At 40.7% G+C, this 19,381-nt stretch overlaps 1 protein-coding gene across 1 annotated transcript; it reads left to right on the top strand.

Moving 5' to 3' along the window:
* Window positions 1-1,135: 1,135 nt before the first annotated feature.
* LOC121627275 (ubiquitin-protein ligase E3A) lies at window positions 1,136-18,414 on the top strand. Its single transcript, XM_041966101.1, has 11 exons — window positions 1,136-1,412; window positions 2,107-2,151; window positions 3,107-3,411; window positions 3,554-4,806; window positions 4,904-5,048; window positions 8,874-9,079; window positions 9,268-9,432; window positions 9,841-9,996; window positions 10,094-10,167; window positions 11,317-11,460; window positions 13,571-18,414. Exons 1-11 carry the CDS (start codon window positions 1,336-1,338, stop codon window positions 13,689-13,691), a joined length of 2,691 nt encoding a protein of 896 aa, XP_041822035.1. The 5' UTR covers window positions 1,136-1,335; the 3' UTR covers window positions 13,692-18,414.
* Window positions 18,415-19,381: the final 967 nt, after the last annotated feature.

Genomic DNA, 19,381 nt, shown 5'->3' with positions numbered 1-19,381 from the left:
CACTGGTTTCCCGCCCAACCGGACGATGAAAGCAAAACCTTTGGTCAGAACTCTAGGTGCAAAAATCAAAAACCCGCTGAAAGACTACTGTATTTTGGTATCCGTGAGTTTTGCGTGTGTGTATATATGTACTGTGCTGATCAAATTTTCTGTGTCTTCAGTACAAATTCAATACTATTATTTCCTGTTCTGACGTGCTGAATGCAGGAGTGATGTTACTTTTGAATGTCTTAACGAGATTTCATACAATAAATTCTGACGTATGAAGTATGTATCTGTAAAAGACTTAAGAGAGCACTGTGACATAGGCTATTTGCTATGTCACATTGCAAACTGTATTTCTGACTGTGATTCTAGGGCCACCAACATGCAAATAAGTAAACAGCATGCATTGATATAATTTGATGTTCATGTCTACATCAAATTTGTTGGATTACCTCTTCTACTTGTCATGAATCATCAGCTCCTCTTTTAGATAGATAGATATACTTTATTTATCCCAAGCTGGGAAATTGCAGAATTTCTGTTATCCTAACCTTTAAACTGTTTTTAGTATCAGCAAACTACAGACTTCAGCACTGGTAGGTAAGACTTTTCAGATTTATTCCAAACTAATTCAGTCATTCATTCATGTCCTAGTAGAAAGTCTAAACATCTTCATCTTCCTTTATATTCTATTGTGGTTAAATTTTCATTTAGATACAGAGGAGCTGTTCAGTTCTGTTATGTTGACCAGTGATCTTGAAACGGATATTGATATATTGCTTTATTACTTTTTTTGTTTATTTCATGTACGCGTTTGTTAGAACTGTATGTCAAGGATCCCTCACTTGGGGCTCTGCAAAGGACGTGTCAAAGATGTTCAGCTTCAGTGCTCTCTGCTGGATTATTTATGTAATCACGGTATTTCTTGATGTCCTCATATATTCTTTTGGTATTCTTGTACTGCACATTTGATAAAATTGCTAATAACATCAACTTGCCTGCCTAGATAGATAGGTTTTTTTTAGTCTGCCGTGTCCGTAGCCTACAAGCATAGTGTAAGATGAGTCCGGTTCCTTGTACCATTATGATCCATTCCAGCAGGTCTTTCGGTTAGAACGCAGTGCATTGTGGGACGTGGGCTGATGGCGAAGTCAAGATGGCTGTGAACGTCAGGCAGAGGAGAGAGCCTGCAGTGGGAAGACCGTGAATGAAGTTTTGAATAGGAAATCCTTCGTCGCTGCTTGTTTACACCTAAAGTATCGTGCTGTTTAAGTTGTAATCAATCTGTGGTGGACTCGATATATTCACAAACAGCAATAGAATAACAAACAACTGAGGATAAAGTCTCGTATGAATTCCGACGAGAAAGAGGACTGTGAGTGTGCCCCACCACAGGCCGAGACTAGCCCCGCAGGAGGACCATATAGGTGGGGACGCAAAGAGGAAAGAGTCGGGGATGCTAGCAGAAACACAGAGTGATAGCTAGCTAGCTGTTGTTGGGAGCTGTGTGGATGCTATTGTTCTGTTGCTTTTATCAATATATTTTGGAAGCTGTATTGCAAGCAGTGGCTGATTTAAAAAATGAAAATAGTTACTACTTTGGAAACGTCATTCTGCATGAATAATGTTAGTTGAAATAAGGCCAGTTGACTAGCTTGTATTTGCTATAGTAGCTTGCTAAGTCAGCGTCAGGATGTCCAGGTCCCTGACATTTCTCCGTGCTTGCCTAGACCTAATGCCCCTCTAAAATTTGAGTCTATGGTTTCGTTTAACCCACATTTTGACATGAAGTAACAGCGCAACCTTACGTTTATTAACTATAGCCTCATATTTAACAGAATACACTGACTGTGACCCTAATTACTCTAAGGCTAATTTGGTTGCATCTAGCAACAAGACAGCGACTCTTATGTCGCTTTTTAGCTAGCACGTTTTTCATGTCTTTTTCATATCTTCCCTAAGACGCAATTCCTAAAACTACATATTCTCTAATATTGTCCAGAGTCCCCAATGCAACAACAGAGAGCCAACAGTTTTTGTTGTAACGTTAATTCTTATGTGTAAGCAGCACATTGTGACCTCTGCTGCAGTTCTTATCGTTATTGCTTGTTGTTCAAATAGAGAATACGAGGAGCCTGAAATCGAAAACCCAGAAGCAAGCCGAATGTGAGTAAAACTCAGTTTATACAAGCACATAGGTGTGTCTGTGAGCATGTATTGAAGACTGCCCTTCTGCACCAGTCGCTAAGACCACTCTTGCTTCTGTCTGTTCTCACTGACTTTCACTTCTCCCTTTTAAAGTGCTGTTCATTGCGGTTGTTATAGCCATGTTATGATCTCATATGGTCAACTTTATGGAACTTTGCCACTGAGAAAACGACACTAGCATGCTAACACGTTCTTCCAAGTTGACCCTGTTGCAGTGCTACACCGGGCTTTGTTTATTTCAAACAATTGAAGATAATTTGAAATATTCAAGGAGCACAGTTCATTTTCTGTATAACAAATGGTCTTCAGCAGCAGTTAAGACAACTGATATTGCCTTCAATCAGACCTTGAGTTTAACTTTTTATGTCAAAAAAACTGCAAAGAGAGCCTTAGTAATGTTTTTAATAAATCGATACCACCTGATATTGCATTCCTTTCAAACTGAAAAATCAATTGTAGTGTCTGCCTCAAAAATCCAGTATTGGTTAGGCGTTACTGTAATTGTTGGTGACATCGACAAGATCTTTAAAACTCTTGTTTTTTTGAAAGCTCCAATATATCTGACTTTGCACTTGATAATATGGAAATGCTTGAGAGGGAAAACCATAGATGCTTCATGTCATGTCCATCATTCAACCTCATTAAACCCAGATTTAATGGACATTGGACATGGACATGGATATGTTGTCTATGCACTGTTTTTAACACTCACATGACCAACACTGCAGTCTTACAACTATCTTGAGTTGTCTGATGAAATGAACACTCACTTGCATTCTAAAGATGGGAATCATTCTAATCTGTGCTATTCATCTCATATTGCACTAACTGCTATTAATGTTAATGATGAACAGATTGGATTCACGCAGTAATTAAAGTTGAACTTGTTGTGCATTACCTTCTCTGACTGCAGGAAGCGAGCAGCTGCCAAACATCTAATAGAGCGCTATTACCACCAGTTAACAGAGGGCTGTGGGAATGAGTCGTGCTCCAACTCATGGTGTGCCTCATCAGTCGGCTTCAACCGCATGGATAACAACACAGCAGCGGTCAAAGCCCTGGAGCTCTACAAGGTCAACGCTAAGCTATGTGACCCCCACCCCTCGAAGAAAGGCACTGCCTCAGCCTACCTGGAGAGCAGTGCTCACAACAACTCAGCCTGCAGCAACAGGAAGATCAACCATAAAGATGTCCACTCTGTAAGGGACAATTTCAAAGGTGAGTTTATGCCAGAAATTCAGGATTTACACACTGCTGATGAAAGAATGCATTCATACAGTTAATTATTGTGGAGAGTTTAATCTGTTAATTTAATCATTTTTGTTTTTCTTTATTTTATCCATGTTGATTGTTTTTGCAGATGTTAATTACCTGACAGAGGAAAAGGTTTATGAGATCTTGGACATCTGTGGAGAGAAGGAAGATTACTCGCCTCTGATCAGGGTAATAGGCCGGGTGTTCTCCAGTGCTGAGGGCCTGGTGCAGAGCTTTCGGAGGGCAAAACCTCACACCAAGGAGGAGCTTAAGTCCCTTCAAGGTAAGGATGAGGACAAAGATGAGGATGAGAAGGAGGCAGCTGCCTGCTCTGCTACAGCTATGGAGGAGGACTCCCCTGCCGCCTCTTCATCATCAAGGCTCGGAGAGAGCTCCTCAGGGGAAAATGATGTCCTAAAGCTGGCCCCTGATGAGGTGTCGGTGGACATTGAAGCCGTGCGGCGGGTCTATGAGCGCCTGCTGTCCAATGAGAAGATAGAGGCCGCCTTCCTGAATGCACTGGTCTACCTCTCTCCCAATGTAGAGTGTGACCTGACGTACCACAATGTGTATTCACGAGACCCAAACTATCTGAACCTGTTTGTTATAGTGATGGAAAACAGTAACCTCCACAGCCCAGAGTACCTGGAGATCGCCCTCCCACAGTTCTGCAAGGCCATGAGCAAACTCCCACTGGCAGCTCAGGCCAAGCTGGCACGCCTGTGGTCGCATTACAGTGCTGAGCAGATCCGGCGCATGGTGGAGACCTTCCAGCAGCTCATTACGTACAAGGTGATCAGTAACGAGTTCAATAGTCGCAACCTGGTCAACGATGATGATGCCGTGGTGGCGGCCACCAAGTGCTTGAAGATCGTCTACTATGCAAATGTGCTGGGTGGCGACCTCGACATGGAGCACAATGAGGAAGAGGACGATGAGCCCATTCCAGAGTCCAGCGAGCTCACTCTGCAGGAGCTGCTGGGCGAGGAACGGCGGAACAAGAAGGGCCCACGGGTGGACCCACTGGAGACAGAGTTAGGAATTCGAACCAACGATTGCCGGCGGCCGCTCATTCCCTTTGAAGAGTTTGTCAATGAACCTCTGAACGAGGTGCTGGAGATGGACAAGGACTACACGTTCTTTAAGGTTGAAACTGAGAACAAGTTCTCCTTTATGACCTGCCCCTTCATCCTGAACGCTGTCACTAAGAACCTGGGTCTGTACTATGACAACCGTATCCGCATGTACAGTGAGCGGCGTATTACTGTGCTCTACAGCTTGGTGCAGGGTCAGCAGCTCAACCCCTACCTGAGGCTCAAAGTGCGTCGAGACCACATCATTGATGATGCTCTGGTCAGGGTAAGTGTGTGCTAGCTCAATACTGTACATACAATTTAATGCATTTGGTTTAGTTTTGGACACATTGCACTGATCTATTTATCTTGTGTTTCTGTAGCTGGAAATGATAGCAATGGAGAATCCTGCAGACTTGAAGAAGCAGCTGTATGTGGAGTTTGAAGGAGAGCAAGGTGTTGATGAAGGAGGTGTTTCCAAAGAGTTCTTTCAATTGGTGGTGGAGGAGATCTTCAATCCAGATATTGGTAAGACAACACACAACAACCAGGGTTTATGTTGATGATCCCTATCTCAGCAATTAAGTTTCTTTTACTAACCAGTTTAATTGCTTGGATATGGGGCAGCAAGGACATGGCTTTTCCACAGATTGTATGTGGGATTGCAAGGCTGGTTTAATCAAACGATCTAAGTCCCTTAATAATGAACAGGAAATGGATTACACTGGAAATGTCCTGTACAATTATTCCATTACACCGTAAAACTTTGTATCTCCGAAAACGTCTCAAAATGTAATGGACAGTTACAATAATGAAGTTCACCTTGAACATGTTGTATCTTTAGTTCATTTATACAGTAATTCTGCAATTAGTTAGATAGATAAAAACATACAGTTAAAACGGTTACATATTTCAAATGTGGAATCATTTATTTGTGGTATTAGGAGTTATAGTGACTAATACAGACCACAAGACAGCATCAATGGAGTTGTTCCAGCGTCTGCAACAAAGTTGCTGCGAACAGTTGAAAAGGAAACGTGCAGACATGATGTGAGCTGCAGCCACTTACGAGACCTGCTGTCCATGTTGTCAGTTAAAGCAAATTAGAAAGCAAAGTTGAAGAAGAGTTACCTACAGACAAGCTGGAGGTGGACATTGTAAAAACTGTGAATTATCAAGAAAACATTAACCTCTGGAAGACCTATGTAGCAAGGATAACTGAAAGGAAGAAATCATCAGTGCGCTAATGGAACTCGCCTTAGCTGAGCAATGTGAGTACACATTCATGCAAACGGACCAACAGGGCCTCAGTAACGTTATCCAGACTGTACATTAACAAATATGTCAGTGAAATATTGGTGTGGAATTCTGGGATCAGTTTGAGACTGCTATCCATGAGAATACGGAGCTGAGTAAAACTGAAAAGCTTACATATCTTAAGTCATATTTTGGGGTTCAGCACAATGTAGCCAACATGTGAAAGGACAGACTAGAAAATCGGAAGGTGTTTCGTTGGCCTAGGACAACAGCATATTGTTAAATTTTGTAGAACCAAGGGTTCAGTGTGTGTGGACTGAGACACCACCACACGATGTGAAATAAGGTGAATAAACTGAACCCCCAAATAATGTGCAAAAGACAACTGTTGCTGTCTTCTCTTCTGTGGCTCCCCACACAATAAAGACTTACAGAAAAGCAGAATGCAATTCTTCTGCAAACAGCATGAGCAGAAGGAACAAAGGGGAGGAGAAAGGTACTTAGCCTAATAGAAAGTCAGTGGAGCTGTGTCCTGGAGAATCAGGTAAACGCTTTGGGATTGCTAGTTGTGAATAAAGAAACTTTGAAGCTCCATACCTTTGGTAGTAATACCCCAGTAACACAGGAATGTACAGTTGACACAATCCTGAGAGTGACATGCCATCATGCAGGTTCCTAGACAACAAATCCATAATCAGATCAAGAAAAGGGACTGATATCAGCAGATGTATCAGGCAGCAGTGACGAGGAACTGGACACTGTCATTATTCATAGGTGCTGACTACTACTAGAAATTAGTATGAGGCAGAGTAGAAAGACTATCAGGATCCCTGGTTGCCATAGAAACCATATTTGGCTGGGCAGTGCATGGATCAGTATCCATGTATTGCATGATTGATGCTTCATGCATTAAGGTTGACACTGAGGTAACCACACAGGTTTCAAATCAGCTGTTTGAGTGAAAAGTTGAGTCCCTCAGCATCTCCAAGCAAAGGTGAGGAGTTAGCTGATGACACTGAGGCCAAACGAAGCTTTGACACACAAGATTCACCAAAACTCTGAGACAGTCTGAGAATTGCCTGGAAAAGATCTGAAGGTTTAAAAATATAATTTGACGCTGATGTTACGCTGTTCAAGAGATACAAGGATGTGATGGAGGACTATCTTCAGAAAGGAATACATGAAGATGTCCCAGACACCAGAAACATAATAGGAATAGGAAGTGAGAACAGCAATGTCAACTACTACTTGCCTCACCCTGCCGTAATTAGGGATGACAAGGCAACAACCAGGTTGAGAGTTGTTTATGATGCTTGTTCACAAGAGCATGCTGTCCATCTCTCGATGGCTGTCTGCTCACTGTTCAATCTAAAACCAGACCGCTGTAGTGAGATTCAGACTGCATCCATCACAACATCACAAAGGCTTTCCTACAAATATCTATTGCTGACAAGGACAGAGACACCTTGAGTTTCCTATGGCCTGTGGTGCTGTAGCACATCTCCAGTGACAGACAGCTGAGGGAAAAACTCATTTTATTATAATGTTATTAAATGTATTTTATCGGCCAGCCCTATTATAAACTTAAATTTACCAACTGAGGATACCGCATTCTTGTTGAAAATGGCACAGTGTTTCAAAGAATACATTATGCCAGTCACACAATCAAGTTTACTAGTTCCTACAGCAGCAAAACACCCTCACAACAGGACCAGACCTAGCCCCATGCTTGACTGTTCTTGTTACAGGCCTTCCTTGTGGGGACAAAATGCAAGTCCCCATAATGCAAATCACTTAATTTTAGGCTGAAGGTTGCAGTTAGGGTAAGGTTAAAGTTAGGGTAAGGGTTAGTGCGACCGTGTGCGCGTATATATCTATATGTGTGTATATGTACATGATGATATCTATATACATCTATCTATCCATCGCTCCTCATCTCTCTTTCTTGTCTCACCTGTACAGTGATCACATTTGGCAAAGTGAAGTGTGTAGGTCTCTCAACATTGGCCAGAAATGACCAATTCATTCTAAAATAAATACACAAGTTGAAAAATTTTAGAATTTCTATTTAATGTTGAATGAATATGTGTTGAAAATTTCAACATTATTGAGAATTATGTCCATGTTACAGCGCACACACACACCCAAAGTGATTCACAAAGCCTACATTCATTTTTAGTGGGAAGCCTTCCCAGGTATGAGTGAAGTTCACGAGAGTTTAATGTTCTGTGAATGAGAATCCAGTCTGGTCAGAGTAAAATAAAAGCTTGCTTGGTATCTAACTCCCGGTCAGGTCTGCTGCTAAACATCTAACCTCAGTACAGAATTTTCAGGTTTACTGAACTGTTTGATCCGTCCCCAGTACAACAGTAGTGACAGGATAAGTCACACTTGCAGGAAATTGGTAGAGATTATTGATGTCCGTAATGGAAGAGTTTTACAAAGAATTGATGTAAAATTAAGGCAAACTCATTGCTTTTGGAGTGTGTGAGCTGGTACAGTGTGGAATGTAATACTTTTGCATAGGGATGCACGATAACTATTTTTTAAAACCGATACCGATAACTTTCAGCTCCTAAAGGCCGATACCGATAACCGCTAACTGATAACACACACATATACCTAACATCATGACATCAATACCACAAACAAAGTTAGCATCTTTAGCAGGCCGGGCGTCCTCATACGCTTTCCAAACTCCGTCAAAGCGGTGGTTATGTTTCAGGTGGCTAACCAGGTTTGAAGTATTAAAGCTCGTGCAACTCCCCCCTCCTTGTGGAACTCGCTTGGAACATTTGTTACGAATAAACAGCGAACAGTCTTCTTCGTAAACTTTGAAGAAGTCTGAACTCAGTTTTCATCAGCACGCTGTGCCGCATGCTGCATTCAAGGTGTAACGTACATTCCCCCGTTCCCTCGTTTGGTAGTTGTTCTTTCGGCCGGCCAGGCTGCTAAACTGGCTGCTTTAAGCAGAGATAGCGGGTTTATTGCATTTTGGAATATTTTCTATTATAGCGGCATTTGAATGCATATAGGGGGACACGCTGGTATATATATTGATTAACCCTATTTTTGTGTAATCTTTTCCTCCTGTAGGCATGTTCACGTACGACGAGCGCACCAAACTGTTTTGGTTCAACCCATCGTCATTTGAAAATGAGGGACAATACACTCTGATTGGCATCGTTCTTGGTCTGGCCATCTATAACAACTGTATCCTGGATGTCCACTTTCCTATGGTGGTGTACAGGAAGTTGATGGGCAAGAAAGGAACTTTCAGGGACTTGGCTGATGCCAACCCGGTAAGAACTACCTCATTAAATGTTCTGATTGCTCTTTAGTTATATTATTATATGCAATGGCACAATACAGTCTAACTTTTAACACTATTAGATTGTGGTTCTGGAAGTTTATGTTTTCAAACAGCCATGTTTATCTCTTGATGAACAATGCTTAATATGATCTGACTGTGCTGTACTGTGTTGAAAAGGTTCTTTACCAGAGTCTGAAGGAGTTGCTGGAGTATGAGGGCAGTGTGGAGGAGGACATGATGATTACTTTCCAGATTTCCCAAACAGACCTGTTTGGGAACCCACTCATGTATGATTTAAGGGAAAATGGTGACAAGATTCCAGTCACAAATGAAAACAGAAAGGTGAGCGAACAGAAAGCATGAAGCATTTTCATCTGTATTTCATCTTGAGGCGAGCAGTTCTTGAGGTCTTGCCCTAAGACTATAGTTTGTAGGGTTCATCAGTCTTGCCATGGCGTTCTGACTACGACTGTTATTGGTTGGTCAATAAAACATGTAGAGTAACCTCAGTCACTGGGATATTTTTTTCAGTAAATCATCTTGTTGTTGGATTTTTCAGTGCTTAGAAAAATTCAGTTCCATTCACCTGCATTGTATTGCCATGGTAGCAGCAGTTTCAATGATGAATAAACAAATTGTTGCAAGTAAAACAAAGCTAGATACCACTAGAATAAGTGGGTAAATGTTCAAATACTCCCCAGTATTTGCCATTTAATGATAACTTGTCCCTGTTGATGTGTGTTTGTGCAGGAGTTTGTGGCACAGTATGCAGAGTACATGCTGAACAAAAGCGTGGAGAAGCAGTTCAAAGCGTTCAGGAGAGGCTTCCACATGGTCACCAACGAGTCACCGCTCAAATACCTGTTCAGACCAGAGGAAATCGAGCTCTTGATCTGTGGAAGCAGAGTGAGATTTTTACCAAACATTTGAATGTGTTAGTGAGTCATTTAAATGTGCTTCAGTTTAATTTCCATCCATGTTTTGTCTTTGTCACATGCTGCAGAACCTGGATTTCCTAGCACTTGAGGAAACAACAGAATATGATGGAGGTTACAACAGAGATTCTCGAATCATCAAGTAAGAGCGTGTGTGTGTTTTGTGTTTTGTGTGCAGGTTTTAAATATGGTTTAAATACAAACCCAATGAGCAAAGACCCTACCATCTTTGAATCACCTTCCCTGCTTCTTACAGAAATGTCACCATATTGGTGAAAGTAATGGGAAGTTATGTTTCCAGTATTTGTCATGTGTGAGGTATAGGGCTGTCAAAATTGGCCAAAAATGAAATTTGAATATTCCCTGAAAAAAAAAACAGAGAGAGACAGGTTTTGGACCATCTATTTTTGTGTTTATGTGTTTAAACAGAACTACATATCTACACATTACAAGATAAACGAATAATGTTCTGTACATTGTTGTTGAATTATGTGCTTGTTTCAGCTTGACCTACATTATATTTTCACATCAATGAAAGTGATGTTGTGTGCAGGGTTTCAAGTTAATGCCAGTCCACACATCATGGAACATTTTAACCGGAGGACTGGAGGGATTCCAGTGACTTATCTGATTATGGACCCTGTTTACCCATGTTTTTATGTCCAAGTGACGAATTGAGACAGACATTTTTGAAGTTTTTCAGTGTTGAATGCGAGAGCTGTTGCCGGCTGCCAGGAAACTTGCTGCAATGTAATCCCTCTGGGCATATGCGCAAAGTACATCCACCAAAAGTGTTCATTTTTGCCACTGACAGACTCAGATTGTTATAATAAGTGTCTGACAATATTCTGGAAAGGATCCCTACAGAGATACTTTTTGTTAAAGAGCAAGATCTGCTTTATTTAACCAGAAATACCTGTTCCATCGCTCTTACTAAAGCAGCCAGACTTCATTCACAGAAACAGCAATTTTAACGTTTTAAAACACACTTCATTCAAATGCGACAAAAACAAAACAAAACCTACTCAATCTTTTCACTGTTTCACCAATCATCACTTACTGGATCAGTTGAAAATAAAGTCTTCGAATTTAGGATATTTATTGACAGCCCTACTGAAGTATAGCCCTCCCTGTAAGTTGAAATTTTGAAAACATTAGTGCTGTTTAAGGGAAAATTTTGAAATGCTCTTAAGTAAAACTGTATAGCACATAATTCCATTGGATCCTTTGTATTTTTAAAATGTTAACACTGCACACATCCTGACGGTCTGAAATGTTGGTCTCGTCGTAGGGAGTTTTGGGAGACTTTGCACTCATTTGGTGAGGAGCAGAAGCGCCTCTTTCTGCAGTTCACCACCGGCACTGACAGAGCACCTGTAGGTGGGCTGGGCAAGCTGAAAATGATCATTGCCAAGAATGGCCCTGACACAGACAGGTGAGCCGTCTCTATACATAATGCTGCCCCTCGGCCCTGCCTGTAATGTACTCCTGTAATGTTTATGCACAGTTTGCTTACAGTGTATGGAATTTGAAGGAGACCTACTTTGTACAGTCATTTTGTTAAATGAAGATGTATATGACTTTCTGTTCCTTAAAGGTATTGATTGAAATTCTTAATTTCTTTCTTGTTCACTTGATTGCATTTTGTTAAAATTATCAGAACCATTTTCAAAATCTGCAAGTGAACCTGGCTATAAATATCAATATGCTTTCCTGTTCTCTAGGAAGCTTTTTTCATTTCTCTCATTTCTTTTTTTTTTTAATGCCCAACTCTTGAAATCAGTCTGAATCTGAGTAGCAACAGGTCACATTTGCATAACACTTTTTTTAATGAAGTATAAATGACGCCTAAGCACGGAGTACAGATTTCAGTTCCACTAGTAAAATATTTGTGAAGTAAAGATTAAAAGACAGCTTTGTATAGACACTGCCACAGCAGCTTGAATGTGTTAGAGTAAAAATTATTCTCATTAACCAAACTGATGCAAGTCTGTCTACAAAGACTGGAGGTTTTATTCTCAGGCTCTCGAACATAACAGTAAGAATGTTTCCATTGCCATTCATGAACATGAGACAACTGCCATGTATGGGGGTCATGGTGAGCAGAAGGTTTAAGGTGGAATTAGCATTGCTAGATGTGTACTACTTAAAGGATAACTTTCGTTTTTTACAACCTGGACCTTATTTGTAGCATCAAATACGCCCATTTACTCACCCAGACGACTTTGGTGGCATTTGGAGTCGTTTTGAAGAAATTAGCCCCAGAGGAGCGGCGCGTATAACTGGTTCTATTCCCCTCTGAGCCCATGGTGGCATGTTATCAACATCCGGCGTCTCTAGACGATGATGTCATTACCGAACGCCGCGCTCTGCGAGCAGCCAGCCACAACACGGCTGACTCTGCGGCGGTCGGCTACGAATACGCAATAACGAACCATAGCTGTGCCAAACTACAGCTAAACTAGCCGACCACCGGCTCAGAGGGGAATAGCACCAGCATATCATAACTAAATATTGGAATATGAACGAGTTTCGCCGCAGATTATGCGTTATATAGAGGCTGCGCATTGGATCGCATTATACGGATATACGCACTGCTCCTCTGGGGCTAATTTCTTCAAAACGACTCCAAATGCCACCAAAGTTGTTTGGGTGAGTAAATGGTCGTATTTAATGCTACAAATAAGGTCCAGGTTGTAAAAAACGAAAGTTATTCTTTAAAAGTTTTCAGATTTCTCCTTGAATAATCTCTACCGGCATCAGAAACATACAGAAGCTAACTAATTCTTGTCCTCCCCAATTGGTTTCTGTGGGGTGTGACGTGTTAGCCACCACATGTCCTTACTTATTTAAGGATGCGCACATCCGCACTACCGAGGAGCCTACGCATAGCGGCTGCATGTATGAGGAAACCTCAGAAGTATGAATACAGCTTCAGTTCTGATTGGTTGAATACTCAATACTGTTGATTATACTGCTAATGCACAGTTAAGAGCACACTTTTATGTAGATATCAATAATTTGATTAATTGATTAGGCTTTTGACAGAACATTAAGATTATTTTGATAGTCGGTTAATTGTTTTTCAGCCATTTGTTCAACGAACTTCTTGCTCCTCACACATGAATGTTTGCTAGTTTACTCAGTCTTTTATGATATTAAACAAAATATATTTTGATTCTGGACTGTTGAATATGTCAACGTGGCCTGTGACAAATTGTGGTGGACAAAAATTGTTTGTTCTGAGTCTGCAACAGGACAAAATGTCACATCTGCTGTTCCTAGGAGACGAGCATAGGATAACTTTGATCTGTAGAATATGTAGCTCTGTTTTTCTGTTTATAGGCATTGTGAAATGTTTACACTTTATTCCATTGTTTGACATTTCAATTCTCAATGTTCATTTTCAGTTTAATTCAAACGATTTCACATTGACATTGATCCAATCAACACATTGAGACGAGAGATCAAATGTTGTCTGATGGTTTATTAAAGGCTTTCCGTTTGGTGCTGATATGTGTGTGTGTGTTCCTTTGTGTTGACAGGTTACCGACGTCTCACACTTGCTTTAACGTGCTGCTGCTGCCTGAATACAGCAGCAAGGAGAAGCTGAGGGAGAGACTGCTGAAAGCCATCACCTATGCCAAAGGGTTTGGCATGCTCTGAGCCCCTGCTCCAAACACAGCAAACGGACTCCTTCTCAGAAAGACCATCAAATCCTGCCCCACCCTTCCTTTACCAGACACAATCTAAAAGGTGACAAAGACAGACCAGAGTATGTTTTGAGGAAAAGCAAGTCAATAATGAAAGAGGAAAAATGGTTCCAATAGAGCACTCTATTAGTTCTTCTGCTGTGCCTGCATCATCCCACATCAGTCATTGTAAGCACAGAGACCTCCCACCCCCACATCCACATTATGTGAATGTGCTGCAGCCTCCCCATCTTTTTTATGTACAGAGAGGATCATTTTCCTTATTATTTATTTGAAGGTTAAAATGGGTTATTTTTCATGCCTGCCTGTTGTGATAGCTTCCCTACTAGGGGAAAGGAAGAGGGTTAATATTAAACTATGTAAATTTGGGACAATGCATTAACAAGTCAGTATAAACCCCATTTATTGAATAAAAATGTTCTGAAGTAGCCCTGAACTCTTGTTCACAGACTTTCGACAGAGAAAATCTAGTCTTAGAGTAGTCCTTACTACAAAATATTGTGTTCCCCACCTGAGATAGAGCTCTTGCTGACCATTCCACTCACAGTCATCGGTTATTGTTTCTACCAAGTCCATTTTTGATCAAGGTAAGCATTTGGAAAGTTACTGTCATTTTGTCCAAAATGGCACATTATAAAATAGCTGTTTTTTGTTTTTGTTTTTGAGCCTCTTTCGCTTTCGGGGGGGTTTGGGAGGGGGGCACCGCAGGTTAGACTAAAATCTTGTCAGAGCTGTGTAAGTGCACTTAGACATTTTCAGAATGTTTGTTTTTTGGCCACAGGTTGCCATGATTGTTTGAAGCATTTTATTTCCATGTCTTCCTGTGTTGACGATTCTAAATAAAAACAGTATTTATATATCAGCGCGGTTGGAACTACGATACCGTATTGTGCATGTTTTGGAGGATGTACACATGTAGACCAGTCACTGATGATGTTCTGACATACAGACATAGAGGTCTTCTTGTGCCAACCTATACAGTCAGTTGATAGGTGAAGCCACAGTAAGCACTTTGTGTTGTATATTTTCGGCGTAGTCTTCTATGAATAGACAGCTAACACTGCGAGGTCTGTTCAGTATAGCCCCAGTTTATGTGGAACCTCCACATGTAGTGAAGATGGCAATGTCTACAGATCTTTTCATCGTTGCTGTAGATCTTTAGTCTATTGGACCTAAGTCTCTGGCTGTGGTTATGCCTGTCATTTTAATACAGCATGTATCCTTTGACAACATGAGGAATGACCTGACATGTCCAAACGGTTTCATTTACAATGCCAGCCATCAGCTGGCACTGTGATCAGATGCTGGCCAAGTGAGGACAGAAGTCCAAGCACAATCTGAACAAACTGATTGTTACATCAAAGCTGCAACCCAGGATCAGTCAGTCCTGAGGCCCCTGAGTCTCAGAGAAGCCTCTGATACGCCCGTATCAGTCCTATATCAGTGTTAATCTGTACTTTGATCTGATCTGTCACTGACATTTAAAAGAACAAGGACATGATGAGGAATGTGTTTACCATTTTATCCACCATCAGATGAGAGGATGGTTTTTCTTGTCATCTCAGTTGCATCCAGTTCAAAGACAAGAAGCAGGCAGAAACAATTAACAAAACAGTCCACCTCACACTGTCCTTACCAGTCATACTGTGTCTTTTGTTTGACATGTGTAGAAAGTTTAGGCTAACTGTGTCCTGCTTCAAGTCTTTGTTCTGAGCTAAGATAATCATGTCCTGGACCTGCTGTGTAGCCGTAACATTGAACGCGATCGTCTTTTCTGACTCTGGGGGAGGCTACTGTGTGAACGCGTCAGTGTGATCAGATTTCTGTTTGGATCTGTGGCATTCAGTGAGAAAGAAAACAGGTGTAACCACTGTCTTTGGAAAAGTCTAACAGTGCTCGACAACATTAATTGGAAAATGAGCTGTGAACTCATCTCCCCACAGAACAGCAGATTTCTGTTTTTATTTAGTTGAATCGGCTGTAATCATAAAGGACTTGCATTATGTTCTTGCACACAAACTCAGTTCACCTGTTTAAATGTTTTTGTTCGTTTGTTAATTGTTGTTTTTTAACAACCTGGGTCTTGTTTTGTATTTTTGGCCATGATTCTTTTCCGTTTCATACTGCATTAGTCCAAGCAGCACAAGTCATTAGACACACTGACAGGTTTTAAGCACATCTGCAGTTTAACCAAATTATTTAAACCTCTTATTTGGAAGTGAAAACAAAACGGTTGCACCTGAAATGCCATGCACAGCTCAGTGCATTGTGCACATCCACAAATTATACTATGGTGGTACAAAAAGCAGCTCTACAAAAGCTTGTGGATGTTACCGTGTGTGTGCGATCACACCAGTGGTTTACATCTTCATTGTCCCCCAAGGGGAAATTTGATTTACAGTAGAGCACACAAACACAACATACCAGAGGATGTGGAACAATCACAGTTGTTACAGCAAACAACCAACTAAAAAATGATGTATACTGCACATGCAGTATACATTTCAACCAACCCTTTTGCAAACCTTGTTTTAGAAATCTGAATTCTTTCATGCATCCATTGGGTTCCAGTCATTTCAGTTTAATATGAAAACTCTTAATAATGAATGATTAATAGTAACATAATAATGAAGACTCTTGAAACATAGTTGAGTTAAACCATCAGAGTGTGCATTACTTTTTGTCCAAGTTTATATTTAGATTATCATTCTCAGGTAGTGCAAGTACAGACTTTTCAAGCCAATCTTAACTTGAGCTTCACTACTAGACAAAGATGTTCTAGCACTGACAACAATCAGCGCAGACTTGATAGTCAATGGGATGGATTATACAACTTAAGCACATTTCAAGAGTATATATTTTGATACCAGACAGAAATGAATGAAAGTCAATGGCTACTTTTAACAGTGTGAAAAATACACCACATATCAAAAACTATATCATACATTTGAAGATGATGATCAAAAATGCGAAAACTAAATCTGTAATAAAAAATACACTGGTTCTTTATTTACCTTTTGTTTTACTTCCATCTAAGTGGTTGCAGTACCTGCAGACAAAAACTTGCTTGATGACTTGTGTGTAACCATACTATAACACTGCTGTAAATCTGTTTTAACAGGTCCTCTCATTTTTAGATTTGGTATTAAATGGCATAGCATTTGTGTCTGATTAGGTCTGATTACTAGATTCTATTCCAACCACATCTTATAGTTCTTATCAGTGAATGGGATCTGGCTCAGGTGTCATAATGTGACCTACTTATGAAACGTCTGTCACAGGATACAAGGGGTCATACAAGGGGGGCAACGGTAACCCCTGATTTTCTTCTGGATTTTTGGTTTAATATTAAAGAGACTGAATGAACACCAGAAACCGACAACATTAACTCTCTGAGCACCAGACCAAAACCACTTACAGCATCCACTGGGAAGAGGTCAAAGATCATCAACTAGGTGTCAGTGGAAAGCGAGAGAAAGCTCAAGAAGGGCATTCACATCTGACTCCAGAGGCCATATTTGAACAGAGACAGATGTATGTGACTCTCTACCCGTATACCCAACCAAAGCTTTTTGTTTGTTCACATGATGACAACTGAGCAAACTCCATCCACTGATGGAAACCTGAGATGTGTTTGAAAGCTCCCGAAAACCAGTAAATAACCCCTTAAGAGCTAAAATTTGTTGTCAACACCCAGATTATTAACAAAAGGATTTCCTCAGAAGGATTATCACTGACAGATTATATCCTTGTTGAAAGCAACTTTGTTGGGGAGTAGTGATACAGCAAGAAAGGTTAACTGCCTTGATAAGTTAAAAGCTAAAAGGTGTCTGCTGACAGTCACTGACCAGCTGTTCAGAGCAGATGGGTGTTCTGGATGCTGTTACGGGCACTTCAGTGGGGGTTGTTGTAGGAGGCTAAATCTGTGACTTCTCACTCAGACACTGGTGTGTATAACCCTGAGGTTCCTACTGATGTGTCTGCAAGAGGACTATCTGATTTTATTTTTAAATGCTGCTCAGCCTGTGAGTGTGATGCTACCCACAAAATACCACTAAACCACCGTGCTCCAACCACACCATCAGCACACAACAGCCATGAGCCATTCTTTCTGTTCCATTGCTCTTACTTTCTCATCGTCACTGTGTCAGCCACACCTGGGCAAAATTATTTTGTAGAATACCCTTCACTGCTTGTTCTGGCCTTGTTTGGAGTCCCTCTGAACAGTACAAAGAGTGCCTGAAATGTGGATTCTCAACACTTGACTGTTTTGGAGTCCCTACAACATACAGCATGTTGTGCAATTAACAACTCGGCAGGTATTGATATACTGCAAGTAAACCTCAATCACATGGAACTCTGTACAGGTTAAAACAAAGGCCAAGGAGTAATTACAACTGTTATTGAGTCCAGGTCTGGTTTCAGTCGTTTAACATTACTCTTGTACCTCTGTTTTGTAATGCTGAAGATGCTGCTCACCTGGACATGTGAAAGGTCTCTAGAGCCTAGTTAAGGTAAAAGGTGAAAGGTCAACCTGATCTTGGAAAGGGAAGCGGTTTTCATCCATTGGTTTGACTCCACAAATACATTCTAAAAGATACAAACTGATGAAAGGCTAAAAGTATTCAGTGTTGTGAAAACATGCTAAATAAAGATGACTGCTTTTTTTCAACTTGTATTGCCTTCTAATCCTGATTTGAGTCCCTGATTTGGGACTTTGGTGTCAGTGACTGTGAATCTCACCTGTGTTTAGCTGTTCATTTTTGATCCAAGTTGCAATGTTGCTTTGACCAGGACTGCCACCACATAATTAACCTTTCACATCACTTTCATCATTAAATTCCTTAGGCTGAATACATTAAACATATACCATGCTAAGAAGTCACCTTTTTGGACCACCATTTTTAGCTGTTAATGGCTAAAAATCTAATCTTTAGGTCACCTACTTAGTGTGTTAGCATGGGAATATTTGGTAATAAGCACTAAACAAGTGCAGCTCAGGCTGATGGTAATATTATTGGCTATTCAGGTATTTGGTCAAAAACCATATTAAAATTATGATTTGATGATAGCGCTGGATGAAAACTGAGTTATCACAATTCATTCTATTTCAGTTCATCCAGTGGCCTTCGAGACATTTCAATCTGAAACAAAAGTGTTTGTGCAAAAGTGTGTACCGATCCACACAATAGATGTTACAATGTTAGCACTGGTTAAGGGGAAGCTGCTGGTGGCACTAGATAAGTAATCAGGGTTTTATTAAAGTGATTAGGATTCATCCTTGAGGGACCTTTAATATTTATACAATATAAAGCCACACAAGTATTGCTAAAGAGTATCCATGCACTTTTAGTCTACTCAGTGTGCACATTCAACCCCAGGTGAGTTCAGGTGCAAGACAAAAGCAGCATACAAAGGAGATGGAAAGGTAGTCCTTGCTTTGAATTTCATGGATTTAATGATGCAATATTTCATCCTACAATGTCTTCAGGCAAATGGACGAACCAGTGGAACCAGCCATGTGCCGTATGTATGCAATGTAACAACATTTCACTTATCCTCAACTATACAGTATTAAGGGTAAGTTAATGTTAACTTATATTTCACTTCTGTAATTGACTCACTCTTGGGTCTGTTTCTGCT

Source organism: Chelmon rostratus, chromosome 24 (genome assembly GCF_017976325.1).
Source record: "Chelmon rostratus isolate fCheRos1 chromosome 24, fCheRos1.pri, whole genome shotgun sequence".
Taxonomy (NCBI): Eukaryota; Metazoa; Chordata; class Actinopteri; order Chaetodontiformes; family Chaetodontidae; genus Chelmon; species Chelmon rostratus.
This window is presented reverse-complemented; position numbering and strand designations above follow the sequence as displayed.

Excerpts from the sequence above, each read along its gene's own strand:
- LOC121627275 (XM_041966101.1), top strand. The coding sequence starts at position 1,336 with ATGAATTCCGACGAGAAAGAGGACTGTGAGTGTGCCCCACCACAGGCC. Across the intron at positions 2,152-3,106 it reads AACCCAGAAGCAAGCCGAAT|GAAGCGAGCAGCTGCCAAAC; the intron begins GTGAGTAAAACT and ends CTCTGACTGCAG. Across the intron at positions 9,080-9,267 it reads ACTTGGCTGATGCCAACCCG|GTTCTTTACCAGAGTCTGAA; the intron begins GTAAGAACTACC and ends TGTGTTGAAAAG.